The 25,837-nt window shown below is 44.9% G+C and overlaps 1 protein-coding gene across 1 annotated transcript; it reads left to right on the top strand.

The window, feature by feature from the left end:
• The first annotated feature begins 1,757 nt into the window (after positions 1-1,757).
• LOC109469902 (myosin-7-like) lies at positions 1,758-25,486 on the top strand. Its single transcript, XM_019768660.1, is given in 43 exon segments — positions 1,758-1,916; positions 2,372-2,497; positions 2,936-3,079; positions 3,787-3,943; positions 4,138-4,165; positions 4,422-4,521; positions 4,828-4,920; positions 5,021-5,084; positions 5,226-5,324; positions 5,446-5,528; positions 6,424-6,583; positions 7,175-7,337; positions 7,905-8,010; positions 8,391-8,561; positions 8,999-9,175; positions 9,609-9,747; positions 10,074-10,135; positions 10,362-10,567; positions 11,002-11,122; positions 11,584-11,720; positions 12,068-12,149; positions 12,602-12,775; positions 13,296-13,504; positions 14,049-14,172; positions 14,528-14,614; positions 15,024-15,169; positions 15,569-15,659; positions 16,036-16,251; positions 16,707-16,880; positions 17,571-17,752; positions 18,231-18,318; positions 18,636-18,677; positions 18,680-18,900; positions 19,241-19,346; positions 19,709-19,862; positions 20,244-20,484; positions 20,975-21,161; positions 21,672-21,824; positions 22,828-23,010; positions 23,389-23,559; positions 23,846-24,046; positions 24,591-24,752; positions 25,186-25,486. Coding segments are annotated over 43 exon segments (5,817 nt in total). The 5' UTR covers positions 1,758-1,850; the 3' UTR covers positions 25,207-25,486.
• The last annotated feature ends 351 nt before the right edge of the window (positions 25,487-25,837 follow it).

The raw sequence follows: 25,837 nt of genomic DNA, 5'->3' as shown, positions 1-25,837 counted from the left end.
GTCATGTTCTATGCCTCACAGGTGACGTACGTGACCTTGAACAACCTTTTTCGTAAAAAACATTACACAGAGCTAAAATAGAATCGCTGTTAAACAGACAGGCCGCAAACAAGTCCATACCGGAGGGCAAAAACACCAGCCCATTCCCAAAGGCACGACCCCCACTGTCTCACTGACCTACAGTCATGTCCTTAGACGACCTTAGTTGCTGTTACGCGATATCCGAAACATGTAATGCTGAGGTCACATTTCCAAACCGGGGCCCGGTCGGGCTGTTTAATTTAACGAAAAATGAACTATTCATGTTATACACAAAGGGTGGTTATGACTATATTTTTCTACGCTTATTTGCGTTGATGTCTTTTATATCATACTTTTCGTTCCTATACCCTGCCCGGTCGGGTCCCGGTTTGGAAATGTGACCTCAGCATAAAATCGTAAATCAAACAGGTTAACCACTGCCACAGTAGCGAGACGGGTGAAGTTCAATGTTAATCCTCACGTCCCTTTTGAAGAAATTTCTAGTGATCTAAAATATCCAGTCTCCAGACAAACATGAATGTCAAGACCGATATGGGACTATTTTTATACCTGACCGAATCCAGTGCAGTGAACCAAAATCAAGGCGCTAAAAATGTACGGCGAAGTTCGGATGACGTTTGTTTCCCGCGACCTCTCCCCCTTAGCTCTCCCATCAGACTGTTTTAGGAGAACGTCTGGTCTACCCGGGTGGGTCCCGGTCAGAGACAGCGGGGAGACGGTATAAAGGCATGATGTACGTGAAGTTATCTCATGGCTAACTACAATGTACGTGTCAGACATTAGAGCAGAGACAAACTGACAATGATGAGATACGCAGAAGGGACTGGTTCAGATGGATCATAGATAGGTAATAAATCAAATGGAATACAATATGAATGAATGTGTAATCTTAACAACATTCTACAACGCGATTAAACACAAAGATCTAGGTTTCACCCCGCCAAGTCAAGCACAACATCAAAGTTTGCCCCACAAATTCGGACAACCTTGGGAACAACTGTCAAGGACATGCCTTAACAGAAGCCAACTCCATTTTGGTTTCTACTATTTCTTGTCCTTCTCGAATATCCCTTCTAACAGTTTACCCAATAACGGGTTGGAAGTAAAAGGACGGGTCACAGAAAACACGTTAGTGCACAGTTTAATGTTCTCTCTGGTATGGTTTAGAATTCTTGTCCTGTTAGCTATAACCCTTTGACGAACCTCCATCTTTGGAAGGTTTATAAAAATTCCGCTCTTGACCAAAAGTAGGGCATATATAAAACCTGCACTTCGTTTGGCTTTCTTCACACAGCTTTATGCAAGGTAAGCCTTCGTATGTTCGCTAGAAAGTTCCAGTGTTCGAACGTATGTATTGTGAAATTGTGTTTTAAAAAGCCTGTCATTTTTTTCACAATCATTATACAATATTCATCTGTTTTTAAGTCTTTGATACGATGGTGTAGTTTTATTCTTCTTTTATTCTAATGCAGATTTATTCTTCCTGTGTTCATAATCATATAGGTTCGATAGTATTTTATGGCATAGTAAATACTAATATTGCAAAGGCGAACATTGCTTTTATTGAGGGAGATAATGACAAATCTGGGCTCTTGGAAGCGTGAAGACTATCCAGAACCGCGACTGTCCCGTTAATGTGACCTCAGCATTATAACAATCACTCCCAAACTTTATCGAAGCTAAACATTAAAACAACGCCATACCATATGTCCAGCTGTAGTTGAGCGTGCCAAGCCGCGGCCTCCTCCCGAGCTCCACCCGACTCCCGGCGTCTGAGCGAGCCTCACTGTTGGCGAGCAGCAGCAGCCATGGCGAAGAAGCAAGAGCAAGAGTTCGAGCGGTACCTGTATGGCGACAAGAAGGAAGTCCTGAAGGTATGAGGCAACTCCGTATATACTTTGACCAGGCTTGTAAGAGTAGCTTCATACCATATCTGTATACTCAGCAAACTAGGGTTTGTGAACTACCGGTGAACAAAGTGTCTACACCTACTTTTCACTTGTGGTTGCAGCCACTGAGCGACTGAATATTTCTTACAGATTTAAGTATAATGAATTTCATACAAAATAAAGTTTTGGTTTTGCGTGCTTTTCTACTTTAAATCATACTTAAATATCGAGAATGATATAATAGAATTAAGAGTCACACAAATTCAGTTTTGGAGATATCTTACATCTTGGAGATATCTTATTTTGCCTATCTGCATAGAAGAAAAACCAGCCAATATTGCCCTGAGGAAGGTGCCAGACTGTCTCCGAAACGTTTTAGAATTTTGCCCGTGCGTAGAACTTTGTTAAACGAATAAACTTGCCCCCTGTCCGTTCTGCAGATCCGTTCGCAAGCGTTTGACGCGAAGAAGGCGTGTTTCGTGGCGGATGACAAGGACGTGTGGATCGATGGCGAGATTCAGGCCACCAAGGACAAGATGGTCACCATCAAGACGTCCAACGGAAAGGTAAGAAGACATGGAGACAGCGTCTTAAGGCCGCGACCATTTATCTTAAGAATTTTGCTTAAAAATATCTTAATTCTTTGTTTTCCTTGACCTATATTAATTTTTTGTCTGGTTTTTGAAAAAAAAATTAAGTAAAAAATACCAAAAGAGGGAAAGATGACAACAGAAGGCATCATTTGTTTATGCCATTAAACTCGGTGTAGCATTGCCAAAATAACGACATTTCTCTAAAATTCACTTTTGATGTCATATTCAGCTCCGCATCTGTTTTCAAATCCATCCCGTCACCACGTATTTACAATGTTTTTCACTTTTATGATGCTTGTTACTTTTTAATTTATTGAGTACAACAATCTATAGGCAAGTGTAATTCCAATCGGCTTCGCTATGCATATGGCCGGCATATTTCCCTGACGTCAGCGTTTGTTGTGCACACAGACTGTGACGGTGAAGGAGGAGCTGGTTCAGCAGATGAACCCGCCCAAGTTCGCCTACTGCGAGGACATGGCCAACATGACGTACCTGAACGAGGCCTCCATCCTCAACAACCTCAAGATGAGATACTACCACCAGCTCATCTACGTAAGTATTAAGTGCCATCTAGCGGCATTTCCATTAACTGCAACTGGTCTGTCTGGCCCCAACGACATTATACACAGACCTAACCCTACCACCAGCTCATCTACGTCAGTACACTGTTAATAGCCACCTAGCGGCATTATCATTAACTACAGTTGCTCTGTCTAGCCCTTACCCTACTACCATCGTATCTACATCCTTACCTTAGACCTTAGGTCCTCCTGTGCCTACAGGCACATTGGGCAGCTTCCATCTGGGTCTAGTGGCTGCTGCCTCCTCAGCCTCTTCCCAGGCAATGTTGGCCCTCTTGAGGTCCTCCTGAAAGGTTCTTCGCCAGGTGTTCTTTCGTATCTACATCAGTACATTGTATTTGTATCTTCTAGCGACAGTATCACTAACTACAGAATGTATTCTTGATGACAGTATCACTAACTACAGAATGTATTCTTCCATTGAAATATTTTTTTAACTTTGTTCTGCGTGGTGATCAACCAGTACAAGGGCCTGCCGATATACAGTAACAAAACAGTAGCTTTACAGTAGCACTGCAGTAGAACTACAGTAACATACACTACATGCTTTCTCCACCCCTCCAGACGTACTCCGGGCTGTTCTGCGTGGTCATCAACCCTTACAAGCGGCTGCCGATCTATAGTAGTACTACAGTAGCACTACAGTAACATTAGTACATGTTTTACCTACCCTTTCAGACGTACTCCGGTCTGTTCTGCGTGGTGATCAACCCGTACAAGCGGCTGCCGATCTACGGCGCGGACGTGGTGGCGCTGTACAAGGGGAAGCGCAGGACGGAGGTGCCGCCGCATCTCTTCGCGGTCTCCGACAACGCCTACACCAACATGCTGCAGAGTAAGAACGAGACCCACTGTTTGTTACTTTTCATTGTGATGGGGGAGACGGTGTGTGTATGTGTGTGTGTGTGTGTGGGGGGGGGGCACTGCATTTGTCTCTAACGAACTAGACCAAACGCCTACAGCAGCATGGGTCACTCTCAAAGTTAAATATCGTATTACTCCATTGACATTTACTATTGTCTTTTATAGACAACGAGAGCCAGTCCATGCTGATCACGTAAGTACTACATTCACTACATTATTCATACAATGTGCGCAGAAAAGAGTGTATGTGCAGGAAAGCATCAGCTCGAGGACGTTTATCCATTATTCTGAAAACAATACTCCTCTTCTACTGTATCTGCAGTCGTAGAAACGTCATGCAGATCCATTTAGTCTTTCGTTATCTTTCATTGTGTCTTGTGTCCGAGGTTCCTTAGTTTAGGAGGATCTAATTTGATCATTGTGAGTACAGAGGTTGTTTTACCTCACAGCGGCGAGTCCGGAGCCGGTAAGACGGAGAACACCAAGAAGGTTATCGCCTACTTCGCCAACGTAGCGGCTCTATCCAAGGAGAAGAAGGCCGAGAAAAAGGTAAGAATTTGAAGATACTAGTCCATAATTTTAAGATATTGTAATTTTAGGTTGTCCAGGCAATTCGCGCAATCGAGTAAGAAAAACAGTACTTCTAAATCTTATAGATACGACAATCCATATTTATCAAAATGAAATAACTTAAAAGTAGTCAAAAGGCAGAATATAAATCTCTGTGCATTTTATGTAGTTTGAAGGAGAGAAAGATTTTACTTGCGGTCTTCTCCATCAATTATATATCATATATGTTGTAACGTTACGTGCAATATGCCCCCAACTGCAATTTTATTCTAATCATCACTGCAGGCTACTCTGGAGGATCAGGTCGTGCAGACCAACCCCGTTCTGGAGTCCTTCGGTAACGCCAAGACCGTCAGGAACAACAACTCCTCCCGTTTCGTGAGTACTTGTATCACTTTTATCAAAAGTCAAATAGTTTGATTCTAATCGTTACTGTGATAATTTAATGTATCTTCATGTGATGCCATTTGTTTTGCAGGGTAAATTCATCCGGATCCACTTTGGGTCCAACGGGAAGCTGGCTGGTGCGGACATCGAGAATTGTGAGTGCTTGAATCAGTTAGGTTATCATAACTTTAAGTTACTTTTCGTCAATTCACTGTCTTCGTTGAAAGGACAATATTTCCCTGGTGTTGTACCCTGTCCTTTGCTAATAGGATGGACGTTGTGTTTCACTTATGCAGACCTTCTCGAGAAGTCTCGCGTGATTTCCCAGCAAAGTGCCGAGCGTGCGTACCACATCTTCCTGCAGCTGACGTCCAATGCGTTTCCGCAGCTCACTGGTAGGTGGCGTTCTTTATCCACCACCGCCCTAAAAGGTGTACATACCACACACCTAACTCTTTCAATTTCCGTCGCGGCTTTTATCGGATTTGTCTCATTCCTGGCATTTCCCTTTTTCAGAACAACTGCTGCTGATTCCTGACGCTAAGCAGTACTACTACTGCTCCCAGGGCCACACCGAAATCCCCGGCGTGGACGATGCGGTACGTACATACATAGACAAATATGACCAAAAAAGACGGGTTTGTTTCGAAATCAAAGATTTTATGTGCATGTACCCAGCTAGACAGATCGGTGTTTTACAAAGTGTCCTGGAGATAGGGTACAAGGCATTGTGAACGAGAAAACACGGAACAAATTCGCAAAATACATTCAAAGCACGGTGATAACTTCTATTAATATAGAATCCGGTAGGCACAACCGTACTCCTCTGAACGATAGGACGTGCGAATTCTGTGATCATCTATATGTAGAAAACGAGTCGCACTTTTTACTTGATTGTAGTTTATATGAAAATGAACGTAAGGTGTTATTTAATGTACTAGATTTAGACAAGAAATATAAGAAACTGTCCAAGCAAAATAGATTTATACATCTTATGTCAAGCAGAAATGAACACATTGTAGAAAAAGTGTGTGATTATATCAATAAGTGTTTCAAGAAGAGAGAAGAAACCAGAACCAAAAAATAGACAAACAGTAACTTTAAGAATTATGTAGTACTTAGAATCCTAGTATAGAACTCAAACATACATTATGTATGTATGCACCACATGTATTTTATACTGTGACAAAGCATGTATGCATTTAGCCCGTCTGGGCAAGGATATGCAATAAAGATCATTTCATTTCATTAATGAACTAGAATAGTGGAGGAAACATTACCAGGCTACAGCTACAGAATCAGACATGGACGCTGATCATGAGCCAATCGCCCTATTGAGTAGGAGGGGCATTTATGTTATCTATGCACACCTACAGGAGGACATAGTACCAAGACACAAGTTGGTCCCAAAAATGGAGAAAAAAATTTTTTTTTGGGTGACGCCTCAGGGGCGGAGCCATTTTTGACACTGGATCTACGTCCTGTGTCCTGCAGGAGGAGATGCGTCTGACTGACGAGGCATTCGACATCCTGGGGTTCTCCCAGACGGAGAAGAACGACGTGTACCGCCTCACGGCCGGCATCATGCACTTCGGCAACTTGAAGTTCAAGCAGAGGCCGCGAGAGGAGCAGGCAGAGTGCGACGGCATGGAGCGTACGTTCTGCACTATTTTTTTTCTTTTTCTGATCAGCTTCGTCGGGAACGTTATGTGTTAGGCACACCATATATATATTATGGGGCTGGCGATTTTTTTAGACCGGTTATGACTCGTATGGTGCATGTATCTTTCTAACATTTGGTAGGTAGGTTGGGGTTAAGGTCAAGGCCAAGTAGTGATAATCTAGCGGCTTCGTATGGTACTGCAGCGGGGTAGTATGGTATGATATCTTTTGTTGTGGACATGCTATTATTTGTGTTATGGTATTGGGCCACTGGCAATAAAAAAAACATAAATGCTCATCAAAGTGTATCTTGAATGGCAAAAATTCGTTCCAGCGCTACAAAAATATGCGGCTATTCATATTGTCCTCATCATGTTCCATGGAGAAGGTCCTACTAGACATTAAATATTGGGAACGTGAACGTATTGAAGGGCCCTTCATAATCATTCTATCCCAACACTCAATGAATGTATATAGACAAAAGTTACAAGGAATGTATATAAACAAAAGTTTAAACGACTGTATATAGGCAAAAGTTACAACTAATGTATTAGACAATAGTTTCGCTTGCCGACCGTTCCAGATGCTGAGAAGACGTCTCACCTGTTCGGCGTCTCCAGTGCGGAGATGACGAAGGCCCTGCTGAAGCCTCGGGTCAAGGTGGGGAACGAGTACGTGGTGAAGGGCCAGACGGCCGAGCAGTGCTCCTACTCCGTGGGCGCGCTCTGCAAGGCCATCTACAACAGGTAAACAAACAAACAAACAAATAAACAAACAGACGGCCGAGCAGTGCTCCTACTCCGTGGGCGCGCTCTGCAAGGCCATCTACAACAGGTAAACAAACAAACAAATAAACAAATAAACAAACAGACGGCCGAGCAGTGCTCCTACTCCGTGGGCGCGCTCTGCAAGGCCATCTACAACAGGTAAACAAGCAAATCAACAAACAAACAAAAAGGCCTTCGGGTCACGACGGCAACTGTTTACATGGAAAACGCTTGACGCTTTACGGGCACAGAAATGGTTCCTTTTGATTTATTTATTAGTTCGGCTTACAACAGCCAGGGTTGCCCAACTAGTCGTAGATTAGTATTAAGGGTCAACCCTGGGAGAAAATAAAATTACTATAATCGTTACTTTGGTAAGTTTCATGGTAGGTACATAGTTACCGAGGTAGTGATATTGACAAAGTTTAAAAAACGCAATACATTCATCAGTAAATAAAGAAATGGTTGCCTTTTTTGAAATGCATTACATTTTCCGGTAAACAAAAGGTCCCTTTTTTGACAAAACATATCCCTCGATGTCTCCAGGCTGTTCTCCTGGCTAGTTAAGCGGCTGAACACCACGCTGGACACCAAGATGCAGCGGCAGTACTTCATCGGCGTGCTGGACATCGCGGGTTTCGAGATCTTCGAGGTGATTTTTTTTCTTCTTCTTATCTCTGTTATTGTTGCTTTTACACTGTTGAGGACGTAAAACAGGTGAATGCGGGGGCATGTAGCGTCAAACATGTCCTCGTAAGAAAACACAAGGCCAAGACACGTATCGAAAAGAGTGGGATGCCCCGGTGTGCTTTGCTAAATACGCGAGCAATAGCGAAGCTGCATTGCACGACTGGCTTCATCTTACCAGGAGCTGATGGATGACGACAGGAGAAAAAGATCACGGGATTGCCAATTTTGGTAGATATCATTACTTTAACTTAATCAATAAAAATGATGCAGTCATGTAATGTAATTAAAAGATTAAAACAGAACAGATCTTCTAAGGTTAGGTTTCCTCTTTTCGCCCGACAGCTGAACAGCTTCGAGCAGCTGTGCATCAACTTCACCAACGAGAAGCTGCAGCAGTTCTTCAACCACCACATGTTCGTGCTGGAGCAGGAAGAGTACAAGCGGGAGGGCATCCACTGGGAGTTCATCGACTTCGGCATGGACTTGGAGGCCTGCATCTCCCTGATTGAAAAGGTACGCAAGACTATACGAAGGTCTCTGATATCCCTGTTCGTCTAGCTGCTCGGATCAGGTGCTGGTACCTTCAGTTTGCTCCTCTTATGAAGATTTTCCAGACACCATGGTCCTTTTGCTGCAGGATTTTCTATTATTAGTCGAATGACTAAGTAGGTACAATAGCGGTAAAATGTCCAGTATGAAATGTCTGTTTCTTCCAGATGGTTCAAGTGAGTGTGTATTGTACAGTCGATGGTGCCTGTGTAGCCTGTATTAGTCTTTAACTGAACACGTCAAAAAAGGGAGCGATTTTAGCTGAAGTCTTAGCCATTTCTGCAGTATGGTTGATGTTGGCATATCTGTGCATACAATAAATTTATTTATTTTTGTCTACATGCCTAGTGCATCATCTCTCACTCACTCTCGAACAACCTGAATTGTACATTATCATCCAGCCCCTGGGTATCATGTCCATCCTGGAGGAGGAGTGCATGTTCCCCAAGGCCACGGACATGACGTTCAAGGCCAAGTTGTACGACAACCACGAGGGGAAAACCGCCAACTTCCAGAAGCCCAAGCCAGGCAAGAGGAAGTTCGAGGCTCACTTCGCCATCGGACACTACGCTGGCGTGGTAAGATAAACGTTTAAACTATACAGAAAATAATACAGTGGCACAGTCAAAATTTCTCCCACGGACTATTCAGGAGACCTATAACTCTATGTAGTAATATTAGGATCTATGTGCACAGGTGGTCACTATAGGCAGAATTCGTAATGCTTGTGCCATGGGTAAAATCATCTTAAGGACCAGCATGAAACAAAAAGTGGCCACATAAACCAGGATGCTTTTTCTTCGAATCGTCTGATGATAAGGGTTTATTCTACACACTCCTGTAGGTTCCTTGCGTTATTCTGCCATTTACAACTTCACTTGTTGGTTACTGACATCTTCAAAAATCAACCTGTATGCACCTGTAACTCTTTAACTTTATAACCATGAGGTTTTTCAGTAGGTTTCTCACATTTAACGCTCTATACTCCGGACGTCCTTTCCCGTACGACAGGTTCCCTACAACGTGATTGGTTGGCTGGAGAAGAACAAGGATCCAATCAACGAGACGGTTGTGGAATGCTACAAGAAATCCGCCTTGGCGCTGATGGTGGACCTGTTCGCAGACTACGTCAGCGCGGACGCAGGTAAGCGTTCGGAACACACGAACTGTTCTTTTGATATGCGAATATGTTAGACAGTTATGATTTTCTAATGTTACATGTTTGCACTACGGTTGATCCTGGAACAGCGAATTTTTGCTGTGTGACACATTTTGCACTTGCTCGCAAATGTTACCTTTCTAGTTTTACAAGATATTGCCTTCATTAATGCACGATTCTCATTGACATCGTTTGTGTAATTTGTGCTCTGGTGCTATTATAATCTTCTACTTATCAGCTATTCTATTCGTACATGTTTTCCTAATTTTGGAGAGGCACAGCTGTGCATAGAATGAATTAATATTTCTGGTCTACAGCACCAAAGAAAGGAAAAGGCAAGAAGAGCGCCGCTTTCCAGACTGTTTCTGCATTGCATCGGGTATGTTATCATTGTTGTTTCAGAGATTTTCGAACAGCAACATCATTGACTCCGAACCTTTTTCAATTTCGTCATGATGTTACTGTTTTTTGTAGTCTGTGTCTCATCGAAAATCAATCTGTCAGAATTTAATGGGCCTCCAAGTTGTCCTAAAATTCAAACAAACAAAATAAATGATAAGATAAAGATGAAGCTATTCACAAAAGTGAATATCATCACACATTAGGAACAGCTGAACAAGTTGATGACCACCCTGAGGAACACCTTCCCTCACTTCGTGCGCTGCATCATCCCCAACGAGACCAAGTCTGCCTTCGTCATCGACTCTGTGTTGGTGATGCACCAGCTGACCTGTAACGGTGTACTGGAGGGCATCAGGATCTGTAGGAAGGGTTATCCCAACAGACTGCCTTACGGGGAGTTTAAGCAAAGGTTTGTTTTCCCGACCTGGTCGGAATAACTGGATAAAATCTTCCCATAGAGCACGAAAAAATGTTTCATCACATTCTTCGAGCGATTTTGGTACTGTCGTTTCTGCATGTGCGTGCACAGAATCATGGACTCAAATTACTTAATCTTTTAACCAAACCTTGTGCTGTATGTTGCACTGTACATTTTGAGTTTGAAACATCAGTTTTAACGAGAACATACCATGTTAGTAAAACGCTAAACTTTATTCCAACACACTATTTACAGGGATCAAATTTTCAGCGACCACTGTCGCCTTCATCAGGATAATTTATGTTCTTGGAACGTTCACGTAGCCACAAGTTACCCACCCATGCCACTGTCTCCATCCTTGAAACAGCCTTGAAAATATTTCCTGAATAAAACAATGACCAGTTGAACACTTTCTGACTCTTCAGGTACCAGATCCTGGCTCCACAGGTTTTGAAAGGAGGCTTTATGGAAGCCAAGGAGATCAGCAAGAAGATTCTGGAGGCGATCGACCTGGAGAAGACCAAGTACGCCATCGGACACACGAAGGTAGGGAACATGCGAACTTCCTCACCTTCACTCAGGTGTTAATGAGAACCTAGCTTCCGTTTGGGACGTGTCACGGATGGGACGTTAGATGGAGGCCCCGTGTTTAGAGAGAGAGCCACAACTTGAGTACGTTAAAGATCTCATTATTCATATAGAAAGGAATAGAGGTCCATCCTGGTGTAAGGGAGGCAAATCCACTTCGGTCTAAATGGGGTAGGGAATGTCCCCGAGCATCCTTCGCAACCCCTGCTTCTCCTAGTGGGCTAGTTAGTCCCAACTCTCAGTGAGTCTAGCCTCTCGAGCATTTATGTTTCTGACTTAGGACCGGAATCTGTTTAGTGTCTGAATTGCACCGAGGAAAAGTTGATAAAAAAAGGATTCCCTATGCCATTGCTAAAGTCTCTTAGTGAAAAAATTAAAGCGTATTATACTACAACTTAGCCTTCATATGTCTTCTACAGGTGTTCTTCAAGGCCGCGGTGTTGGGTTACCTGGAGGATGTGCGAGACGATCGTCTGAGCCAGATCATCAAGAACATCCAGGCCCGCGCCAGGGGTAGGTTCCAGCGGGGCAAGTTCCGTAAGCTGGTGGAACAAAGGTAGGAAAGGTTTCCGAGCGTCTTGTGTTATTTCTTTACTATGTCTATGTATAAAAGCAGAGTAAACACTTTCATTTTACATTAAGTAGGCCATTTGTAGCCTCGACCAGGCACCGCGGATCGGTGGAAAACACGGGTCGCATATTGCATCCTCTCTAGACGGCTAACTCTCCTGGTATACATGTGATATCCCTTCACTTCGGCCAATTTCTACTATTTTTCCAGAGATCTGCGGTGCTTGGTAGAGGCTAGGCCAGTTGGAAGTCACCCATCTGCTATAAGGGGTATATGATAAAATATGTTACAATGTAGTTAGCGATACAATTACCATGGTAATCTTGTTGCAGGGAGGCCATGTACACTCTGCAGCGGAATATCCGGAAATGGCTAGGGCTGAGGGAATGGATGTGGTGGAAGCTGTACACTAAAGTAAGTCAACGCTTTTGCAACTTAAAATCTCTTGTAGTAAGATACTATAGGTATACGGGGAGGTGTTCACGTTGATAGCTCTTCGCTCAACATTCTGGTCGTTTAGAACTCTTCACAGGGTGACAAGGTAGTCTTTTTGTTGATCAAAACGTTCTGGGTTATATTCAGTAGTAGATCCCACAGTTGGGAAAGGCTACAGCCCTTGGGAAAGGCTCTTTGTACCCATTTCCTCATGGAAGTTCATCTGTGTTCGTAGTTACATGTACATGTTTAAAGGTAAAAAGGTGAGATTTTCCCTTTTGTGTTGACACAAAAGTTTTACCTTTAAACTCACTCACTCACTCACTCACTCACTCACTCACTCACTCACTCACTCACTCACTCACTCACTCACTCACTCACTCACTTCCTTACCTTTAAACAGTTAACGCTATATTTCCTTCCGTCCTCAGATCAAGCCGCTGCTGCAGGGCGCCCGGCAGGAAGAGGAGCTGCAGAGGAAGCTGTCCGAGATGAAGGACATGGAGGAGCGGCTGGCCAATGAGGAGAGACTTCGCAAAGAGCTGCAGGAGAAGTGCGTCACCCTCACTCAGGAGAAGAACGACCTGGTGGTCCAGCTGCAAGCGGTAAGGACAGTTTACAGTTGACAGTTCATTAAGATAAATCAGCCCCGCAGCATGAGGTACAAGTACAACAAGCTGAATTACACTGATTTGTACAATCATATGTGGCAGAACATAAAACCTACATAGTTACACAAAAGAAAATTCAGGACGGGGTAGTCTTGAGATACAAAAAGATAAAAATAGAACCAAAGCCTGTTGCATGATAGGCCATTGCACAACGACAAAGAAACAGAAGAACAATATTCAGGCCCTGTATAATGTACAAAATGACTAATGAATACATTGGTGGACGTACCGACCACTTAGTTCCTAATTACAATTCAGAACAGAATGTTGACAGCCACTCGCAGAGTATGGCGAGTCTACACTACAGTCAGTCAGACGAGCTTTTCTTGCTCTTCTCCTTGCCTCAACAGCAGCTACAGTCTAACAGAATAAGGAATTGGCAGATCGTTATCAATTGAAGTGTTCAGAAACAACATGTGATTTGAAAATAAAGAGATAAAATCTGCTTCTCCAGGAGCAAGACGTTGTTGCGGACTCTGAGGAGAGGAACGCCATGCTGATCAAGAGCAAGGCTGACCTTGAGGCGCAGCTGGAGGAGGTCAAGGAGAACCTGGAGGAGGAGGCGGAGGCCGTCGCCTCTCTTAACGGCAAAAAGCGGAAACTCGAGACCGAGTGCAGCGAGCTCAAGAAAGACGTGGAGGACCTGGAGCGGAACCTCGCTAGGTATCAATTGGCCTTTGCACTCATGTGACCATGCCTTAGGTATTATCGTATTACCCGCCATACTAGGTGGTTAATCGTCAAGAAAGACGTGGAGGACCTGGAGCGGAATCTCGCTAGGTATCATCAGTGTAGGAATTTGGTACGAGATTTAAGGGAAGGTTAGACTATTTGCACTCACGTGACTGTGACGTACTAGTATGTATTACCCCGCTGATAACCCGCCATTTTGGATGGTTAAACCAGGAAGTCATGTGTTCGACTCATAAACAAAGTGGTAACTGTAATCTTGTTCAAAAGTGGCTGCCATCTTGTTCAAAAGTTCAAACTAGCAAGAGGTGTTGTAACCGAGGAGGCCTACATGTACATGGCTTGCCCTTGTACATGTAGATCAAAGCATCATCAGATTATTAATAACTAAGTTATACTGGCAACAAAACTCGGCCTCTTGTAACACACATAAAAGTGGTATTTTCGAACCACTTACAGTGTGACAGCATAGCATGGGAAGTCTCATATTCTATCTGTGGTCTCCTCTCTTCCCCAGGTCTGAGAAAGACAAGCGTGCCGTGGAGAACCGGGTGCGTGCCATGTCAGACGAACTCGCGGAAGCCGAGGAGAACATGAAGAGGCTGGCTCGGGACAAGAAGAAGCTAGAGGAGCTGCAAGCGGTGAGCGACTAGTCTCCATCAGACTCTTTTGCAGGCTGAATAAATAGTAGAAATCGGCCCAAAAGGAATATAACTGGCCATAGAGGGTCCAGTTTGCCCTTGGCCATTTACATTCTTTTTAGGCAGATTTCTAGTATTTATTCAGCATGCAAAGGATCGAGTCTGGTGGAGACTAGTGAGCGACCCTAGTCTAGAATGGGAAAGGAACCTGTAGAGCGTTTGATACACCTATCCTGCGTTCCACATCGGTTTCAATTCTAAGATAAACTATGGGTATGGTCTTGTTTTTGCACTTTCTTGGCGCAGGTTCTTGTAGAATTTTACGTCTTAACCGACAACTTGATTCACATTCCAGCAAACTCTGGATGACCTTCAATCCGAGGAAGACAAGGTCAACCACCTGACCAAGAACAAGGTCAAGTTGGAGCAGCAGATTGACGAGGTCAGCATTATTGCTAGTTTCCTTGTGACCGCCCTTATGACGCTAAGACCATAACATAGCACAGCAAAGTGTCGGGGTTAACAACAAAGAAGTATGAGCATGTTCAGTTTGGGTGTCTGTACTCGGCGTGAAAGTTACTTTGATGGAATTTTAGGGAAAAACATGTGGGGTCGTTCTTGGCGATTTCCTAGCCTCCTAAGCTGGCTCTACGAGTAGCCTTTTTTGGCCTGATCATATCGTTTCTTTTTCTGCTGGCATATTAGTACAGCGATATGACAACACAAAAACACAACTAATCCGAACCTAAAAGCCTGAATATGGAGGCTAATGATTAACTGGCATCTTGAATGAGAAGAATAGAAGAAATAAAAAAAAAGGTTGATGCATTTGAATCTGCCCTTGTTGACAGCTGGAAAGCCTGGTGGACACTGAGAAGAAGATCAAACTTGACCTGGAACGCGCCAAGAAGAAGCTGGAGGCCGACCTGCGCCAGACGCTGGACTCCCTGCAGGAGACGGAGCGCGCTAAAGTCGAGCTGGAGGAGAAGCTGAAGAAGTATGCAGTGTAGAAATACACTAGAAGATGACTTACCGATAACTGCTTATCAAATCAAATCTTTATTCAACATCAACATGGCAGACGTGCTGAAGTGCTTCAGACACGTCTGACTTGCGTTGACATTTACAATCATCATTATACAAACATCATTACTGCTAATCCATTAGTTGGTAAGAAATATTCTCTTATAACCAGTCGATCTATTACTTTCATCAGGACCGAATGACCGCTAATAGTGATACCTTTGGTTGAGAATAGTACATGTTTTGAATAAGTACTTTTCAAGATTCTATTTGGTAACATCCCTTCACTGTATCAGCGACGGGATGAAGAACTTCACATCACCTGTGAGGACGTTGTATTAAAATGTACTTGTGTTTGGTTTGTACCAATCAGACGCGACTTCGAGCTGAACGCCGTCCAGACGAGACTGGAGGACGAGCAGAGTCTCGTGGCGCAGCTGCAAAAAAAGATCAAGGAACAACAGGTGAAAACTCACCCTCAACGATGTCCATATTAGGCCACGATCAGTTTAATGCTTGTTCCATGCAGATGAGTTTTAGATAACTATCCAATTACAAATGCAATAGTTGGTGTCAAATGTCAAAGTAGTACTTTTTAGTGAAGTCTGAAGGCTGTGCCGATTCAATGCTCTCCAAGCTGAGGTTTAGGCTTATTTCCTCCGCTTGTTTTAGGCATTTTATCTGGATTTCTCTTTGTCCTGGTACCTTTCTTGCGCCAGCCCAACTTCAGGTGGCAATTGGTAACTGTCTGGCAAATGGGAACTTGATATTGTCGTTACAGTCACGAAGGATCTGCTTGGAGATTAATGATTTAATGACATCCTCATTTGTTCTCTTCAGGGGCGCATCGAGGAGCTTGAAGAGGAGTTGGAGAGCGAGCGCAACGCCCGTGCGCGTGCAGAGAAGGCTCGCCACGACATGCAGCGGGAGTTGGACGACATCGGGGACCGTCTGGAGGAGCACAGTGGCGCTACTCAGCAGCAGGCCGAGCTGGCAAAACGCCAGGAGAACGAGATCGTCAAACTCCGCAGGGAACTGGAGGAGGTCCATGCGGCGGTAAGTGGTACTGCAGCGTAGGGGGAACGGGAGGGAGTTCTTGCGGAGTTAAGTGGTGCTGCAGGGTAGTTAGGGTCTACTTCAGCATCAGTAGAACTTGTAAATCTGCGTCAAATGGCGATGTAAAATAACAAGATCATGATCGTCCATTTCACTTGAATGAATGTATTTTGTTGTGAGTATGAACATGAACATGTATCCAAGAGTTACAGCGTGTGTTCTCGGCTTAAGGAATGTAGTGCATATGAAAAAAATGATAAAGGATATCCAAAAGTTTATGGGTCTGGGATGGAATGAGTAAAGCAAAATGTACATGTGGGCTATGTACTGGCCCCCTATAGCAATCAGCAAAGAATAGCTGAAGGGGCAAGCCAGTTGCCTGATGTAATGAATAAATAAGCACATGAGAATGCCTCTGTATCCATGGCTGATGGTGTGTGTTTGTGGTTTTCCAGGCGGACAACAACGTGGCGGCGACCCGTAAGAAGCACACGGAACAGGTAGCGGAGATGAACACGCTGATCGAGAACCTGCAGCGCGTCAAGGCCAAGCTGGAGAAGGAGAAGAACTCCCTCCGCATCGAGGTGGACGACATTTCCGGCAACATGGAGCAGGTCACCAAGCAAAAGGTACGTCATTTCCGGCAACATGGAGCAGGTCACCAAGCAAAAGGTACGTCATTTCCTGTCATCATTATTTCCGGGAACATGCTCAGGTTACCAACCTGTTGGACTGTACGTTTGCTGACACCTTAAATATTGTGACAGAGGGAAAGTTTGGGAGGGAAATGCCTAATACTAATAATGAGCATCTTCACTTTCAGGTAAATTTTAAGAGGCTAGGGGTTTAGTATAATTACCTGTCACCTGACAGTATAGCAGCAGACAGTTCGTTTGAGACTCAGCAGTGAGCTGTTGAATGGCGTGACTGATAGGGAGCATCTTTTACGCCTTGTAAACCTGCAGTTTCCTTACATAAACCGAAAAATTGCAAAACTAAATTTCCAGTGTAATCAGAGTGAGTTCAAACTGTAAGACTGTATGGTTGCAGACAGTTCTTACGACCTGCAGGAGAGATATGACTAATGGTATTTACTTCTGGGAAGAACGTGACTGTTAAGCGCGTGTTTGACCTCAGGTGAACCTTGAAAAAGCGGGGGGGGGGTCCAGTGCGATAAAAGATGTTAAACAGAGAACTAGCCACCTCTGGGAAGGACGTGACTGATAATTAAGAGCATGTTTGACCCCAGGTGAACCTTGACAATCTGGTGGGTCCAGTATAATCAGAGATGTGACTGATAAGTGTGTGTTTGTCCCCAGGTGAACCTTGAGAAGCGATGTCGCCAGCTGGAGGAGGGGATGAACGAGGCGAACATTCGCGCGGACGAGCTGACGCGCCAGATGCAGGAGGTGTCGGCCCTCAAGTCCCGCCTGCTGTCAGAGAACAGCGACGCCGTGAGACACCTGGAGGAGTCAGAGACGCAGTGCAACCAGCTCAGCAGGTGGGTCAGTTGGTCCAAGGACGTTCAACACGTTGTGTTGAACGTCCTTGGTTGGTCCAACAGTTCAAGAAAATTTGTGTTTGTCATCGGTATTAAATGATAGTCTCTACCGGGCTTCGGAAAGCGGCTGGGAAAAGTAAAGATTGGCAAAATACTACTGAAATAGAGAGATAACATGCCAGAGGAGTTGGTCCTATAGAGGTGGCTGGTACAGGTGGATGGATCAAATGTACTGGTGACGTAAAGGCTAAAGACAATTAAGACGTCTTAGTTTAGAATTTACAGAGTATTAGGTGCTGCTAATTCAATCTCGCCCACTGCATTGTTAGGAATCTCATTTCTTTCCCATCCTTTACTGTGCTTTAAATTTACATGTAGTCTTAAGTTACACCTTGAGAAGTTGTTTCCCTTTTGGCCTTTCAGTAAGCAAAAATAGTGAAGCAGGTGAACAGTATGGTGCCATATTGCGTTTCTGCAGGACCAAGAGCATGCTGTTGCAGCAGATAGAAGAGCTGAAGCGCCAACTGGAGGAGGAGATCAAAGCCAAGAATCACTTGAACCACCAGGTAAGGAGACACATGATTGAGCTGTCTGTCTGTCCGTCCACGCAATCCCGGCAAGGAAGGATCGATATGGAATAACCTGTATGCATGCGATGCCATACAGCAGACTTACATTGATCCTTTCACTCCCAGGGCTAGTTTGCCCACCAAGGGCGTGGTCATTGGGGCAGGCGTTAGGAGCGCGATTTAGTCGGCTAGCGATGCCATGACATCGGCGGATTTCCCTTTGTGCTGTCTATATACATCCAATTCTAACACCCACCTCTGGTCCCTAAACCTGTCTTGAAAGCTGATCCCGGCCTTGCCATCTCCCCCTGTAGCTGCGCGCCGCCCAGCACGACTGCGACACCTTCCGGGAACAGCCTGGGAAGAGGAGCAGGAGGCCAAGTCCGAGATGCAGCGGTCCCTCTCCAAGGCGCACACCGAGGTGGCCACCTGGCGCTCCAAGTACGAGACCGACGCCATCCAGAGGACTGAGGAGCTGGAGGAGGCCAAGAAGAAGCTGGCTGCCCGCCTTCAGGAGATGGAGGAAAGAGTCGAGATATCAAATTCTAAATGTAGCAGTCTGGAAAAGACCAAGAACAGGTTTGTGCAATCGATTCTATCTGTATAGGGTGTTGGCACTCACGTGTCTATGACTTGAGCATTGTCCGCCATGTTGGGTGGTTAACCTGGTTGTCTTCGTCTTTTCAGTCTTAAAGGACCATCTATCTCTGTGCCTCCGAAGTGTGGCTTCTGATGTGACTTGCTAGCCAAGCCTTAATCTGCACATCCTGTTGCACACTCTGCGTATGTGCCTGGGGTGCAGCTAGTGCTATTGTCTTTCGCTGCCTCCTTGTTGTATTGCCAGATGAAAGAGCATATTGTAGACTGTAGATAATACATTCTCTCTCTCAGAGGTTTATTGTACGTAAATTCGTTCAAGGCTTGCCGCTGAGGTCGAGGACATGATGATAGAACTGGAGAAGGCCAACAGCGTGGCAGCCCACCTCGAGAAGAAACAGCGCATGGTGGACAGGATCATCGCAGAGGTGAGCGCTAACAATCGATCAATTAATCAATTTATCGATCAATTGATTGATTGCTAATGTTTAATCTGTACATAGTCTTTGGTGCTGACGCACATAAAATGTTCTGTCCCTATTACTAAAACAACCTGTCCATTAATATTATATATAATGGTTCTGTCCTTGGTGCTGAAACACACAGTTCGTTAAAAAGATTCTTTTCCTAGTGCTGAAACACCCATGGGTACGCTGACGAAGACGTTGGAGCCGTTAGGGCATGTTGCGGCTGGTGACAGTGTTGTGGCTCTTATAGTGGTTTGGCTCATATCGTTTAGTTGCACATAGCTTCTTCGAGTAAGAACATGTGTCCGTTGTCCGTTGTTCAGTGGCGGACGAAGTGCGAGGAGGTCAATCTGGAGCTGGAGGACTCTAAGAAGGAGATCCGCGTCTACATGGCGGAGAACATGCGGCTCAAGACGGCTCACGAAGACGCTCTGGGCGCACTGGAGGAACTCAAGAAGGAGAACAAGCAGCTCAGCGGTGAGTCAGTTTTTAGTTTGCCGCGAGAGGTCAGAATACTAAATGATTACTCGTACGGAAGTGTCATGGGTTATGAACCAGCCAAAATTGCTTAGAGCTATCAGTCCTTCTTGATAAAAAAAACTCGACATTGTCATTGAATCGCCTTCTCAAATGAAATATAGATATAGGCTATGTTTGTTTAATCCTTTTCTTTATTATTGGGGCCGCATTGTTAGCTGTAACAAGTAGCTTCAATGCACAGTGAACAAGTCTTACTAGCCCTGATGAAGGTGACAGACGGCCATCGGAACGTTGAGAATAGAGAACTTTGCTATTCAATAATTCACCAACCTGGCGAAATTGATTACACATTTTCTTAACTCTTCTCCGATCTATAAGACGATCTGCACGACGTGAACGACCTTCTCGCGGAGCACGCTAAGAACGTGCACGAGCTGGAGAAGCAGAAGCGGCAGATGTCGGTGGAGATGGAGGACCTGCGGACGGCTCTGGAGGAGACCGAGGGCGCGCTGGAGGTGGAGGAGGCGAAGGTTCTCCGCACTAACCTGGAACTGTCTCAGCTGAAGTCTGACATCGATAGGAGACTGGCGGAGAAGGAGGAAGAGTTTGAGACTTCAAGGTACGTTTCTAAGACAGAAAAATAGTCTTTAGGATTGTAAAAAGTCTTCAGCGATAAGCATAGAGGGTACGCTATAGATGGAGGAGGCGAAGGTTCGTCAAACCAACCTGGAGCTAAGCCAGCTCAAGTCCGACATCGACAGGAGACTGGCTGAAAAGGAGTAGGATTTCGAGACTTTAAGGTACGTTTCTCATCTCTTTTTTAGATATATTCTATCCAGTCCAGCAGGCTAAAGGCTAAAGAGTTGGCCAACTGGCTACGTGATAGAAACTTTTGAGGTAAGTGTATATTCGAAGAGGTAAGCGAAGGATTGGTAGGGAACTTGCCTTGAAGGCAGTTCTGCAGAGCTGGGGGGATACAGTTTGATATTTGGAGACATAATGAGGCAAGAATAACGATAAAGGTGCAATGGTTGTCCATAACACAGCAACATATATACAAATCCATCTATATCAACATCTACATCAACCATCTCTTAAACCGTGTGCAGAAAGAACCACCAGAGAGCCATCGAGAGTCTCCAGTCCACGCTTGAGGTGGAGGCGAAGGGCCGCGCCGAGGCCGTCCGCGCCAAAAAGAAGATCGAGGCCGACCTGAACGAGGTCGAAGTTCAGCTGGACGCGGCCAACAAGGCGAACGCCGAGGCCAGGAAGCAGCTGGCAAAGTACCAGAACCAGGTAAGAATTTGGGAGAAAACTAGTGTAACGGAAAATACTATGCCCCTTTGTTAGTCACTACAAGTACAAGTAGGAAACATTCGTCGGCATTCGTGGGGCTTGCAACTATCAAAATTAGGTAATAAGGACTTTGGTGGAACCATATTTTACGAATAAGCATATATATCGAACCTACTTACTACTCACTACTAAATGAGAAATATTCCTCGACATACTGGAAACTGTACAGTGGGGGAACGAAAAGCTGAAAATAAAATTTAAAAAATACGTTTGAAACTGCACAAGTTAAGGCAAATGTCACACACACAAGGCAGGTTAACAACAGCAAATTGAGAGACATTCAATTCGTAGGACAGTCGTGAATGTGTCTGTCTTCAGGCAGAAATGGTTATCGTAGATCTCTCGACGATCGGTTCTGCAATAGCAAGGTTGAAAATTGCATATGAAAATGGTACGACGTACGTGACTGCGCATGCGGCTTCACGTGTTTCATTTTCTTCTTCTTGAAAGGTCCGGGAGATGCAGGTGACCATCGACGACGAGCAGCGCATGCGCGAGGAGATGCGGGAATCGCTGTCGTCACTGGAGCGGCGCTGCAACATGCTGACTCAGGAGCTGAACGAGACCCGGATGTCGCTGGAGCTGGCCGAGAGGAACAGGAAGGTATGCCGTTTCTGGGTCATATCTAGCTTTTACTATCTCTGCTTTGCATGTATTAGTGTAGACCGAGTGTAGATGCTGACCCAGGAGCTGAACGAAACCCGGATGTCGCTGGAGCTGGCCGAGAGGAACAGGAAGGTTTGTAGAGCGGTGTCTGTGCCATATCTAGATTAAAATGTGTCTGTTTTACGTTTATTGGTGTAGCCAAACTGTAGATAAAGTGTAGACCAAGTGTAGATGCTTCAATAGGAGCTGAACGAGGCCAGGATGTCGCAGGTCGAAAGGACCAGGAAGGGTTGTAGTGTGTGTCATATTATATAGCTTAAAATATGTCTGTTTTACGTTTATTGGTGTAGGCTAAGTGTAGATCAAATGTAGCCCTGGTGTAGATTAAGTGTAGATCGTGTAGATGCTTCAAAAGGAGATGAACGAGACTAGGATGTCGCTGGAGCTGGCCGAAAGGAACAGGAAGGTTTGTAGAGTGTTGTCTTGGTCATATCTAGGTTAAAACGTGTGTATTACATTTATTAGTGTAGACCAAGTGTAGACGCTGAAGCTGATGGACTTGAACGATGCCAGAATTTCACTGCAGCGGAAGAAACGTAACAAGAAGATTTGCCGTTTCTGTACCACCTGTAGGGCAAAACGTGTTTACCATCTAAGAGAAGAACAATTAGCAAACGAAGACGCTTCCCCAGAGCTGCATGTCTGTTATGTGATTACTTATTATACGTGACTGTAATCAGATACAGAAATTCAAATTTACCCGGCAACTTCCTAGTGTAACCATCCAGCATGGCGGACAATGCTTAAATCATAGTCACGTGAGTGCAAAGGCTTAACAGCGGGCCTTTTACCATGAGTTTGGCGGTAGTCATCTGATACCGGACCTTAGGTATCAACGCAGATCCAAAATGCCCGGTAACTTCTAGCAACCACCCAGCATGGCGGACAATGCAACGTCACATTCACGTGAGTGACAACGCGCTCCCCCGTTTTGTTCCAGATCGCTGAGGCTGACGCGCACGAGGCGATGGACCGTGTTGGGGAGCTGAGCACGCAGAACGCGGCGCTCGTCACGGCCAAGCGCAAGTCGGACAGCGAGATCCAGCAGCTACAGAACGAGCTGGAGGAGCTGGCCAGCCAGGCCAGGGACATGGAGGAGAAGGCCAAGAAGGCCATCTCAGAGGTGAGGTATCCAACATAAAAAAAATCCTTAAAATATTCTTAGTCAGGGGAAGGACATTGACTTTCCAAGATGTAATAATAAACTTCTATTTCGTCTTTGGTTATGGAAGCAGAGTAATTTATAAGATTACATACTTGTGCTACATATTAAAATGAGTAGAAACGAATGCTTTTCCCTCCATCATATCAAGGAAAAATGCATCCTTTTTTCATCGAAGTTTCAGAAAAAAAGTGAAAATGAAAGAGGTAGACGTCAATTCTTTCTTCTACCCGAGTATTGTCTGGGGCTTCTTTGAATGGGATGTTTCTGAGGGCGCTTACTGCCTGAATGGGGTGAAGTCTGCCATCCCTGATTGCCTTGTTGCTGTATCTGGAACAGGCCGCGCGCATGGCTGACGACCTCCGGCAGGAACAGGACAGGACAGCTCATCTTGAGAAGATCAAGAAGAATCTGGAGGAGAACCTTCGAGACTTCCAGCGTCGCCTGGACGAGGCGGAGACCATCGCACTGAAGGCCGGGAAACGCCACCTGCAGAAGCTGGAGACTAGGGTAAGTCGCACTGAAGGCCGGGAAATGTCACCTGCAGAAGCTGGAGACTAGGGTAAGTCGCGATGAAGGCCGGGAAATATCACTTGCAGAAGCTGGAGACTACGGTAAGTCTCGATGATCATGTCGTACTGATCGTGAAAACAAGGTAGACGACCTTGCTTATTAGTAAAGATTGGTACAAGAATTATATAGTCAGTTTTCGTAAGTAGCACGAGTGATGATGAATTGTTACATCTTACGACAATAACTTAGACCAGCCCCTAAGCAAAGTTATTTTGAAACCCAGGTGCGCGATCTTGAGGCAGAGCTAGATGCCGAGCAGAGGCGCCACCAGGAGACGCTGAAGAACCTGAGGAAGAACGAGCGCCGTCTTAAGGAGATGACCTTCCAGTCGGACGAGGACCGCAAGAACCAGGAGCGCCTCCAGGAGCTGGTGGAGAAACTGCAGCTCAAGATCAAGACGTACAAGAGGCAGTCTGAGGAATCGGTGAGTTCAGATATCACGCAAAACATGAACACCCTGTCTAGGAGATGATGGAAACGTTATCCCTGACGTCATAACCTGTTTAGGAGGAGATGGGAGATGGCTGGCGCATTTTCAGACGTCACTTCCCGTCTAGGAAACTAAGACTACCATTATATTCATTATACATGACGTCGTATCGTGTTTTGGAGGAGATGGCTAACGCTATGCCTGTCTGGGAGGTGGCTAAAGTTATCTCTCACGTCATGTCCTGTTTAGGAGGAGATGGCTAATGTTGTACCCGACGTCACATCCTTTCTAGGAAACAATGGCTAACATTTTACCTGACATCATATCCTATTTAGAAGATGACAGACGCTTTACCTAACGTCACATCCTGTCTAGGGAACATTTTTACTTGTCGTCATATCCTGTTTAGAAGGAGATCGCTAACGTTAAACATGGCGTCACTTCCTGTTTAGGAGAAGATGGCCGAAGTTGTAACTGACGTCACATACTGTCTAAGAAACCATAGCTAACGTTCTCTCTGACATCACGTCCTGTTTAGGAGGAGATGGCGAACGTGAACTTGGCGAAGTACCGGAAGACGGTGCACGAGCTGGAGGACGCCTCGGAGCGCGCCGAGATCTCCGAGTCCGCGCTGGCCAAGCTGCGCGCCAAGTTCCAGGCCGGACAGTCCGCACACACCAGCGGCACAAAGGTTCCTAAGGTACGGGATGTTACCGGACAGTCTGCTGGTAAAGCTGGTAGAAACATGCATACTACAAGCCAGTGGAACATACAGATGTAGTTAACGTGATAGCCTGCCCTTACAATCAATTGATTAACAGTACACCGCTTATCTGTAACTCATAAAGATAAAGCTGGTTAGTACTCATACATGCATACCAGCGGCACCAAAGTTTCCAAAGGCACATTTACAAAAGTCATTCAAGCAGATTGATAAGAAAACAAACAAACAAACAACAACAAACACCACTTTAACGTATCCAAACAAGCATACAAACAAAGCGTGATTGTCCAATAGTTTGAAACACCTGAGCTTTTGGCTGACATAAATTCAAAGTTTATAAAGCGACTATCAATTTGTCCATACTAATCACTAACCCCCTGCTTTTTTTGTTACCGACCATACTTTGCAGAAGCCATTCGAGGAGCCCTAGAGACTGGTCGAAACGCCTGACACATGCACGGAAACGGACCATGCAACGGAAAAGGCCATACCCACCGACCGACGAGCGCTTTCTGCATTTGGACACCAGTGCCTTTAAGCTGCTGAAGAATCCCGCTAGGGCCACCGATATGGCCACGTAGCATTCGTACCGAGAACGTCGCTAATATTTTCTGTTCTATCTTTGGTGCTTTGTGATTTCTTTGATTTGCCATTGATTTCAAGACTTTGTTATCGCTGCACTGATAGACATGAATAAATGCTTCCTATGAGTGAGCAACCAATTTGTGTTGTCTTGATATCGTGAATTCCTTGCCAATGGGTAAAGCAGAGAATAGGCACAGAAATATACACAGTAACACAGTTCTAATCCTCTTTCGTATCAATGAAAACCGTATTATTTTGAAATTACTACTATAATGCTAGAGCGGTATGACAACAGTCATGGGGACACATTTTAAGTAAATTGATCGTAAAAGAAAAGAATCGTTGTATATTGAATTACAGTGTAAGATGTCGTTGGACGTTGCAGGTACAGTTGTGGACAGATTGGAAGGAAAGTCTGAAACAGTCGAACACAGTATCACACACAAGGAAATTGCAACCCTTTTCTTATGTTATGG

This window comes from Branchiostoma belcheri, unplaced genomic scaffold (genome assembly GCF_001625305.1).
Source record: "Branchiostoma belcheri isolate BF01 breed outbred unplaced genomic scaffold, Haploidv18h27 scaffold210, whole genome shotgun sequence".
Lineage (NCBI taxonomy): Eukaryota > Metazoa > Chordata > Leptocardii > Amphioxiformes > Branchiostomatidae > Branchiostoma > Branchiostoma belcheri.
Note: the sequence above shows the minus strand (reverse complement) of the source record. Positions and strands in the feature narration are given on the sequence as shown.